This window comes from Solanum tuberosum, unplaced genomic scaffold, assembly GCF_000226075.1.
Source record: "Solanum tuberosum cultivar DM 1-3 516 R44 unplaced genomic scaffold, SolTub_3.0 scf00190, whole genome shotgun sequence".
NCBI lineage: Eukaryota > Viridiplantae > Streptophyta > Magnoliopsida > Solanales > Solanaceae > Solanum > Solanum tuberosum.
Window position 1 is genome coordinate 1,028,081 of NW_006239114.1, and position 10,666 is coordinate 1,038,746.

A 10,666-nucleotide genomic window follows, 5' to 3' on the forward strand; every position below is an offset into this window, starting at 1 on the left:
TGAGTCTTGGGATGACATTTGATGAGTGTTCTAGCTTTATGAAGTGACTTGTTGACTTATGTGCTTATATGTCTTATGTGATTAATTGGTGAAGGTTGAGGTATGCATGGTAAGTGCACTTTGTGTGACCTTAAGATGGTTCCTTAGTGTGGGTGATGGTATGGGACGTTGCCCATACATTGCACAAAGGTATTGCTTAAGGATTACTTAAGGTGGAGGTCCAAGGCAAGAAGGTAAAGGTAAATGGGTTATGTATGTTTATGATGTATTGTGAAGGATATGACTTTGTATTGTTGGTTGTGACTTGTACGGTGCCTATTATGTTGATGTTCATGAGATTTTATCAAAATGGCATGAAAGCATAACTTCCAAACAAATGTCCTTTTCAGCATGTTTTGCATATCTTCATACTTAGTACGTGTGTTGTACTAACCCCTTTCTTTTATTTTACTACAAGTGTAGGTTGTGGTAACTAGGAGGAGATTGTGCTTTGGAGTTGCTTGGATTGCTTCACTCTTCCAAGTCCTTGGTATATCCTCAAGATTCAAGGATTATGCTTAGAAGTTTCTTAGTCATTGTAATATACACTTAAGTTTCATTTCATTTGTAAAGGGTCGTGTCCCTTAGTACGTTTTAAGTTTTTGTCTAAGATTGGCTAAAGAGACTTAGTAGTTCCGCTTGCGTATTGATGTTTTCAAATGTTAATGACTCTTGAAGTCTTATGGTTTTATTGAGTAAAAGTTTTAAATTCTTAGTGATTTTTATGACCTATGCAATGAATGAATGCTAAGGATTGTATAAGACCTCCGAGAGGTCAAATACACATGTAACGGCTAGGGGGTGCTCTCCGGTCATTACAAACTTAGTATTAGAGCATAAGGTTTTAAAGATTACTTTTAGGTTCAAAGTCTCGAAAGACACATCTAGTAGAGTCTTGTTCATCGGTGTGAGCCATGATACATCTATGAGCGAGAGGCTATAGGACGATAGAAGTTTCACTTTCTTTCATTATTCTTGAGGTCGTGCCTTAGAGTTTGGTCTATAAGTGTCCTTTTCCTAATCCGTCTCTTGTGTTTATAGGATATGAATATGAGGGTTAACCGGAGGAGAGCGGAAGATGAGATAGATGATGGGGGAGTTCCTCCCCAAGGAGCGCAAGGTGACCAAACTCCTTTAGGTGGGCAATAGAATGTGGTTCCGGTGGTTCCCTCAGATATGACTAATGGGGAGATCAGAGAGGCTTTTCTCTCCCTGGCCCATCCATGACTACTCAAGCAAATAGAGATATGAGGCCTAGGGTGAATGCTATTGAGAGTATTGTGGCCTTAAGGTTAAGGGATTTCACAAGGATGAATCCTCCTACCTTCTTTGGGTCTAAGGTAGATGAGGACCCACAAAACTTTATAGATGAGGTGTTTAAGATTGTGGATGCAATAGGAGTGACTCCTAGGGAGAAGGCGGAGTTGGCTTCTTACCAACTCAAGGATGTAGCTCAAGTGTGGTTTGAGCAATGGAGGGATGAGAGACTCATAGGGGCTGACCTAATAGATTGAGGAGTGTTTAAGGCAGCCTTTCTTGAAAGGTTTTTCCCCTTAAAGTTGAGGGAGCAAAAGTTGGTTGAGTTCATGAACCTACGTCAAGGGAATATGAGTGTGAAGGAATACTCTCTCAAGTTTACCCAACTCTCTAAGTATGCTCCTACCTTGGTAGAAAATTCTAGGGCTAGAATGAATAAGTTTGTGATAGGGGTTTCCGGTTTGGTTGAAGAAGAGTGTCGTACGGCCATGATCCATCATGATATGGATATCTCTAGGCATATGGTTTATGCTCAACAACTTAAGGAGATGAAACATAGGAAGATGAATAGAGGTATGAAGAGGGCTAGGCCGGATGAACAAAACCAATCTAGGTCTAAGAAGAGGTTCTATAACCAAGATTCTTCAATTGTCAACAATGATAGGGTGTCTAACCCTAAACCTCAAAGAGGGAATTGAGGTGGTTCTACTTTTGAGAGCAACATTTGGGCAAGTGTCTTGCCGGTACGGATGGATGCTTTGGATGTGGGAGTAAGGGTCATAAGAGAGATTTCCCTACACTTAAGGTAAAAGGGAAAGAGACCAATCAAATTGCTCATGATGGCCCGGATCCAAATGCTCCTAAGAGGAACCATTTCTATATGCTTCAAGCTAACAAGGATAAGGGAACAAATGAAGGTAAGTCAATTTTCTTTGCTGTTTGATGATAACCTTAGATGGGTTTACCCCAAGTGGGAGATGATGAGTGGAGTAGTAAGGTTGTTGATATCCTTATTATCTTTTCCTTCTATTCTAATTCAAGCTTGAAACAAAGAGTTCTTAGTAGTTGTTGCACGTTGGAGTCTTATGTGAATTGAGTGTCCATATTCTCCTTATGATGTGCATATTTTAGTTGAATTCTTGTTTAAATAAATAAATGAGTTTTCATGATTATGTCCCTTATGATTTATATGCATTTATGAAGAATTGTTTAAATTGCTCCATGAGATGCCTCGTTGAGCATGCCTTGATGTGATCTTGATGTTGCATGATTATGCTCTTGAGAGAAATTGTATGGTGAGCCTATAAATGTTGTAATGAGCATGATATGCTATGGAGAAGGAAGTTCCTCCAAAGAAATGAGAAATGGTAAAGTTTTGTGCATATTGAGTGGTAGATGATATTCCTACTTCCTTGAATTGCATGAAAGTCTTGTTGTAATGTTTCATATGTGGAGTTAACATTTCCTCCTTGATGTGTGCAGTAGTAATGATATTACATGCTGGTTGAGAGATGCTAGTAGGGTCATTGAGTCCTCGGAAGTGTTTTACGTGTCATTCGACGACGAATGTTCCTAAGTGGGGAATATTGTAATGACCTTCAAAATGAAGTAGGATAAAGTAGAGCCTCACATGGGTTTTATGCATTAATAGCTTGTTAAAATAATGAAGAATAGCATTTTTGGTCAGTTTTAAAGAGTTTGGAAGTCAAACATCAAGGGACGACCAAGACGTTCGGAAACTAGTCTTTTACGTGTTGGTGTGTTCTAGTATGTTGTTCATGTTTTTATGCATTGTTTGGAGTCTAAAATCAGTGGAGGTGATCCTAGTGTCTTAATAAATATTTTTAGGGTCAAAACATTCGGGTACGACTCCCCGGGACCACCCTAAGGGTCCCCGAGGAGGACCCCAACCCTTGGCCAAACCAGCTGCCAAGGCAGGTTGAAGTTGCTCATGGAGGGAGCATGTACGCGTCGCGGACTAGCTCCACCAAGGACCAAAAGTTTGGTCCATGTCGCGGATTCTTCTGCCTCAAAATTTAATTTCCAGAAACTTGTGGGAACACCTCCGCGTCGCGGACTTGTTTCTCGACGAAATCTGTGAAAATAAACTCAAGTTTGACTTGTTGAAAAGGTCCAACTAAGTGAGGGGTAGTTTAGGTACTTTGGGGAATTATTATAAACGGTTATTCTAAAACCTTTGACAAATCGCCTATAAAAACTGGCCATCCCATGAAAGCTTCGAATACCACTTATGGATTTCGGAATTGGCCAATTCTTAATAGCATCAATTTTAGACGCGTTCAACTTCAACCCCTCTTGAACTCACAACAAAACCTAAGAAGGCAACCTTATTAACATAAAATGAACACTTATCAAGATTAGCATAAAGTTGTTCCTTCCTAAGCACATCAAACACACACCTCAAATGCTCAACATGATCATGCATGGTCTTGCTATAAATCAAGATATCATCAAAATAGACAACCACAAATTTCCCTATAAAGGGTTTCACCACATGATTCATGAGACACATAAAGGTACTAGAAGCATTAGTGAGACCAAATGGCATCACCAACCATTCATATAGACCAAACTTGGTCTTGAATGCGATTTTCCATTCATCACCGGGGTTCACCCGGATTTGATGGTAACCACTCCTAAGACCAATCTTTGAAAACACACAAGTGCCTTCAATTCATCAAGCATATCATCTAACCTAGGAATAGGATGATGATACTTTACCGTAATCTTATTGATTGCACGACAATCGACACACATGCGCCATGTTCCATCTTTCTTTGGAACCAATAGGACCGGCACAACACATGGACTCATGCTCTCCTTCACATAGCCTTTGTTGACGAGTTCCTCAAATTGCCTTTGTAGCTCCTTGGTGTCCTCCAGATTTCTTCGATAAGCTGGCTTGTTTGGCAATTGTGATACCGGCATAAAATCAATTTGGTGCTCAATTCCCCGAAGAGGGGGCAATCCTCTTGGAAGGGGTTTGGAGCTTTATTGAAGAATCCACCATTGAAGACTTGAAGAAACTTGAAGAACACAAAGTGGGTTTTGAAATCTGAAGGTTTTGGCTTGGAATTGAAGGTTAAAAAGTATTGGGTGTTGTTCCCCATATCAAGGAGAGCCTTCAACTAAATTTTTGTAAAATTCCGAGACAAAAATTGTAAGGGTTTTATATTGGCGTTCATCTTGTTCTTGAAGAACATTCATATCTTCAAGAAAGAGAATACTTGAAAAAGCAAGCGTTGATTCAAAAGGAGAAGAAAGAGAAAGAGAAAGAGTAAAGGTGTTTGTAAAAAGGTATTTACTAAAAGGGTAAGTCCTAAAGGACAAAATGACAAGAGCAGAGGGGACCACCAAATTTCAAATTTCAGAGCATTGAAGGAGCTACAGAGAGTCCATTGGGCGAGCAAAAGCGTGCATCGCCTAACCAATCGGCGCCTCTCCCTTTGGGCAGGTTGCTCGCCGAATTGGCCACCCATTTGAGGGACCTACTGGAACATTCAGCGGAACCAAGCCTTGGTCGCCGAGTCCCATCGGTGTATCGCCAAACTACCACCCCTATCGCCGAGTTGCCTTGTCCGTTTGCTGAGTTTGGCGAGCTGAACTTCAACTTAGGTGAAGAAAATAGGTCATTCGGCGATCGGAAACTCTAGTTACTCCTAATCTTAGGTTTTGAATTCTTAGTTTCTTTTCTTTTGATTCTCAAATGTTCTCAAGAATCCTAAACTGATTTTCAACTCGTAACTACTCTACTTGTTGACCATTGGTTATTGAATTCACTTCTTTGCTTGTGCCTTTTCTTTTCGTGCTTTTCTCGTTTTTACTTCGTAGTTAATTCTTGATTCCAGTCCGTGTGTTTAAAATCGAGTCGTCCATTCTTCTTCAAACAAGAATCCATTCCGACTTAGAGTTGAAATTGGTACCTTGTGATCGACGGAATATAACAATTGTCAACATTAGCCGTGCCAATTGAGCGGCAATCAAAGGTGTGTAAACACGAGTGATTATGAGTTCAATTTATTAATGATAACGTTGTTTGCTGCTTATTTTTGTGAGTTGGTTTTAATGTCAGGTACAATGGAGACATGAGGAGATACTCAACCACCCATCAGAGAAATTACTTTGGCTACTTTGTTGGAAACATTGAATAATGTGAGAGGTGATATAGCACGGATGGACGGTAGGATTACTACGGTGGAAGGTCGAGTCAATTCCAATGACTCCACACCGCAAGCTACTTTTCGTGCTACTACAAGTGAGCATGATCACACTCATTCTCCTACTCTCACACCCGAAACCCTCCACCAAGCCTTGCACCCAACATTTGTGCAATTGGGTTCAAATAGCCAAACTACCCATCGACCATTCCATTTTCCGCTTAGTCAAGAAACTCCACCAAATCAAAGCCATCCTTACCAAACCCCACCTAACCAAAATAATCTCTACCAAAGACCACAACCACAACCAAATCTCGTGAATGAGGTGAGGAATGATGAAGATCAAGGAGGTTATGAGGGTGAAGGTGAAGAAGCACCATGGAATGAGTCACCAAGGAATCGACCAAGAGGTCAAGTGTTGCAAGGTGGACCAAGAGGTAGATTGGGTCCAATTCCATTTGATAGGAGACGACATGGGAACCACCCTCCAGGTGGAGACCAATGGGAGGTCAATGCTAATCATGAAGTTGGTCAAGAAGCTAGGGAAGAACATGGTAACCACTATCAAGGAGGGCATCAAAGGGGTTATCACTACAATGACCAAGGTGGCCATGAAGGCTGAGATGTTGGCATCAACTCTATCAAAATGACTCTTCCGACATTCACATGGGAATGCAATCCCGATGCTTACTTAGAATGTGAGTCATAATGTGACCAAATTTTCAATGTGAATGAATTGGCGGAGGTCAAAAGTAGTTGCTATGCTATCGCGTAATTCGAGGGGTATGCTGTCACATGGTGGGAGTACATGAAGAGGTATCACTTAATTGTTCAAGAAGGTCATCCTTCACCATGGCCCGAGTTGAAAAGGCTGATGAGAGCTAAGTATGTGCCAGAAAGATACCACCAAGGATTACTTGCCAAATTGTATAACTTAAGGCAAGGAAGCAAAAGTGTTGAAGCCTATCATGATGAGTTCCAAAACATAATCATGAAGTTGGAATATAGAGAAATTGAAGAGCATGTCGTGATTCGCTTCAAGGTAGGGTTGAACAAAGATATTTCTTCTAAGATGACCCTTCATAGGTTTGCTACTTTGAATGATGCTTTTGAAGCCGCCCATGATATAGAGCTAGAATTCAAGAAGGAGAAGGTGGTTAAGTACAAGACTTCATCTTTCAATTCTTGGAGCAAGAACAAAGGGGGAGCTCAAACATCGTCGGGTTGGAACAAGGGTTCGGATGTTAAGAAGCCCTTTGATGGAAACACTCCAAGGTACCTGCCTAGAGACAAAGGTATCACTGACCCAACCAAGATCACTAAAGGTATTCAATGTCACAAATTTAGGGGATGGGATCATATAATGCATGAATGTCCCAATCGATTGATTGCTCTACTTCAAGGAGGGGAAATATATCTTAGTGAAGAAAGGGAGAAAGAAGATGGTGGTGAAGAAGATCTCAAGAAGAGGATGAGTTCGAAGATGAGGAACCGGATCTTTGTGTCAAAGAAGGAGAGACCGTCGCTCCTCTATATGTGGTGAGGTGAGCAATGATTAGTAAGTCCTTAGATGATCCGAGCCAAAGAGAGAATCTATTTCACTCCAAATGCTTCATCAAGGATAATGTGTGTTCCTTAATCATTGATAGCGGGAGTTGTGCAAATGTTGCTAGTACTGCATTAGTGGAATTCTTAAAGCTTCCCACTACTAAGCATGCTACACCTTACAAACTTCAATGGTTGAGTGAGTGTGGAGAATTGAGGGTGCATCGATAAGTGATGGTCAAGTTTAAGATTGGAAAATATCAAGATGACGTCTTATGTTATGTGGTCCCAATGCAAGCTTGTCATGTGCTACTGGAAGGCCTTGGCAACATGATCGTTCAACCAAACACGATGGGAGAACAAACAAGTATTCACTTGTGTTGAATGATCATAAGTATGTTCTTCATCCTATGAACCCTCTCAAGTCAATGATATATATAAAAGGATGAGTGAGTCAAAGGAAAAGACGAAGTGTGAAAGAAACATGTAGAGGCCGAGAGTGAAGAAGAAGAGGAAAGAAGGAAGTTGAAAGGAAAGGGCCAAGTGTTGTTGGCAAATTACAAGGAGATAAGAGAGGAAATTGAATCCGGAAGTTCTTTGATCCTTATTACACATAGGGATCATGTGCTACAAACTAACTTTATCTCATTATTCTCTTCCTAATTCTATTTCCTTTCTTTTGCAGGAATATGAGTATGTCTTCCCAAATGAGCTTCCAAGAGGATTTCCCCTTCTTTGGGGAATTGAGCACCAAATTGATTTTGTGCCGGGATCACAATTGCCAAACAAGCCAGCTTATCGAAGAAATCCGAAGGACACCAAGGAGCTACAAAGGCAAGTTGAGAAACTCCTCAACAAAGGCTATGTGAAGGAGAGCATGAGTCCATGTGTCGTGCCAGTCCTATTGGTTCCAAAGAAAGATGGAACATGGCGCATGTGTGTCGATTGCCGAGCCATCAATAAAATTACGGTAAAGTATGGTCATCATATTCCTAGTTTAGATGATATGATTGATGAATTGAATGTATCTTGTGTGTTTTCAAAGATTGATCTTAGGAGTGGTTACCATCAAATCCGGATGAACCCCGATAATGAATGGAAAACCGCATTCAAGACCAAGTTTGGTCTATAGGAATGGTTGGTGATGCCATTTGGTCTTACTAATGCTCCTAGTACCATTATGCATCTCATGAATCATGTGATGAAACCCTTTATAGGGAAATTTTTGGTTGTCTATTTTGATGATACCTTGATTTATAGCACAACCATGCATGATCATATTGAGCATTTGAGGTATGTGTTTGATGTGCTTAGGAAGGAACAACTTTATGCTAATCTTGATAAGTGTTCATTTTATGTTAATGCAGTTGCCTTCTTAGGTTTTGTTGTGAGTTCAAGAGGGGTTGAAGTTGACGAGTCTATAATTGATGCTATTAAGAATTGGCCAATTCCAAAATCCATAAGTGATATTCGAAGCTTGCATTGGGTTGGTGGACTCAAGGGGAAAGGCTCCGAACACTCCAAGGAAGTACCCACCCATTGATATGGGAGGGATTGAAAGGGCTGATGAGGTTCAAGTATGTGCCAAAGGGGTACACAAAGCTTTTCAATGTCGATCTGAGAAGACCAGTTCTTAGGAAAAAAGTTGGCATTTGTGGGTCTTTGGGATTTGACCTTGTCATCGATGATGGGTACAATCTAAACTACATCACTCCGGAGGTGGTAGCCTTTTTGGGACTACCTCAACTACAAAGGACTTATCCATACACCATGGAGAGATGTAAGATTACCAAAGGGGTAAAAGTCTCTTTCACACGCGGCAAATACTATGAGGAGGTTTGGTGTGATATAATGCCCATGGCTTCTTGTCACTTAATTTTGGGGGCCAATTGGTTTATTAAACATAGGGTCCCAAACGAGCAGAATGGGTACAGGTGTGTTGTGGATCATTGGGGAACACCTCTATTTCCTCTTCCTAAGGTGGAAAATGAGATACAAAAGATTGAAAGGAGTAAGGGAAAGCAAGGTGGCAACCTTAGAGTGGAAAAATGAGAGGTTGAAAGGAGTGAAGTGAGAGGGTTGCCACAATCTCAATCTAACCTTTTTTTATCATCCTTCACTTTGTAAGGATTCTTATGTAGGTACAAGCATGATGAATGAAGGAACACAAGTTCCAGCCATCGAGCCTACAGTCGAAGGTGTGATGGATGCACTTGTGGGATGTCCCAACATCCAAGGTGAAGATCTTTCTTGCGGGCGTCAAGGTACAATAGCTAATCTTAACACTTTTAACATTGCAAATGAACAATCTGTGAATGTTAGCTTGTCTTTATGTGAGCCTATTGATTCTTTACCTTATATTGATAATGTGCTTGTTGAGAGTGTGGATACACTAGTTGATCCTATTGATCACCGAATTGATTCTTCTAGTAAGATCGATTTGTGTCCACTTAGTGTTGACAACTATGCTTTGAATGCTAGCTTATTGTTTTGTAATGATTGTGATGATCAACCTGTTTGTGAGTGTAGTTCACTGGTTGAGGGTTCTTGTAATGTGATTAAGGAACCTCAAGTTAGTGGTACTAATAATAATGTTGATCAATTGATTAGGAGTGACTCTTTGAACATAGCTATTGTGGAAGATCTAATTGGTTGCCTTGCTCATAGAGATCATGTGCTTGAAAATGCTTCGAAAGTTGATATGTGTCTTTTTGAGGGTGAACTTGAATGTTTTAATTCTTCCCTAGTGGTTCTTCATTCCCTCCTTAAGTACAATGTCTTATTTGAAGATGATGAAATCACTCCTAGTGATGTACCTAGTAGTGTGAATCTTGAAAGCAGTATAGTTCTTGATAGCTATACTTGTTATAGTAACCCACTATGGTGTGAGGCTTTCCCTCCGAAAGATGGAAATCTCTTGGAAGATAAGAGTACTCTTGTGGGGAAGCAATGTGATGAGGAGGAAGGTGGTGTGTGTTTTCCCATTACTTCTTCTTCTTGGTGTGTTTCACTCCTTGATACTATGACCAATGCTTTTGAGCCTATTGGTAGTCATACACATGAAAACACCCTAGAGGAGGTTGATTTGCGAGACACATTTCTCTATTACATGTTTACATATGATGATGCTCATGTTGTTGAGTGGAGTATGTTGTTGGGAGTAACGAGTGGCCACCTGATAAATGGAGGTGCACTTAATCGAAGTTCTTGGAAGACCTTTCCATTTGACCCCGGTAGTGAGCTGAGTTGTGGAATTCATGTGGGAATGCCTGGTAAAAATGGAAGGTATATGGTGGTTGACATTGTTAAATTTTTTCCCTATGCAGGAAATCTCTTTTTGAGGTTTTATCATCCACTTGAAGAGCACTACAAGAAAAAGGGTTATTAGGGACCAACATAGTGCGACTAGATAAAAATCTGGTCTTTAACAACATACTTGTTTGGACCAGATTTTCTTTTGGTCCCTAATTCTCAATTTTGTGCTATCAAATGACGGAGCGACTAATTGTGGTCGTTAAAGTGATCAATAACTAGTCCTTAATGCTCAAGTTTTAGTGGGAGAGACACCACTTAATTTTAATTCTTTTAAAAGAATGGTAGAAAAAAGAATACTAAATTAGAAAAGCTAAAATAAAACAAAACCCATC

General features: G+C 40.4%; 1 protein-coding gene across 1 annotated transcript; it reads left to right on the top strand.

The window, feature by feature from the left end:
• Window positions 1–6,282: 6,282 nt before the first annotated feature.
• LOC107062011 (uncharacterized) lies at window positions 6,283–8,562 on the top strand. Its single transcript, XM_015312174.1, has 4 exons — window positions 6,283–7,013; window positions 7,124–7,238; window positions 7,705–8,138; window positions 8,280–8,562. Exons 1-4 carry the CDS (start codon window positions 6,283–6,285, stop codon window positions 8,560–8,562), a joined length of 1,563 nt encoding a protein of 520 aa, XP_015167660.1.
• The last annotated feature ends 2,104 nt before the right edge of the window (window positions 8,563–10,666 follow it).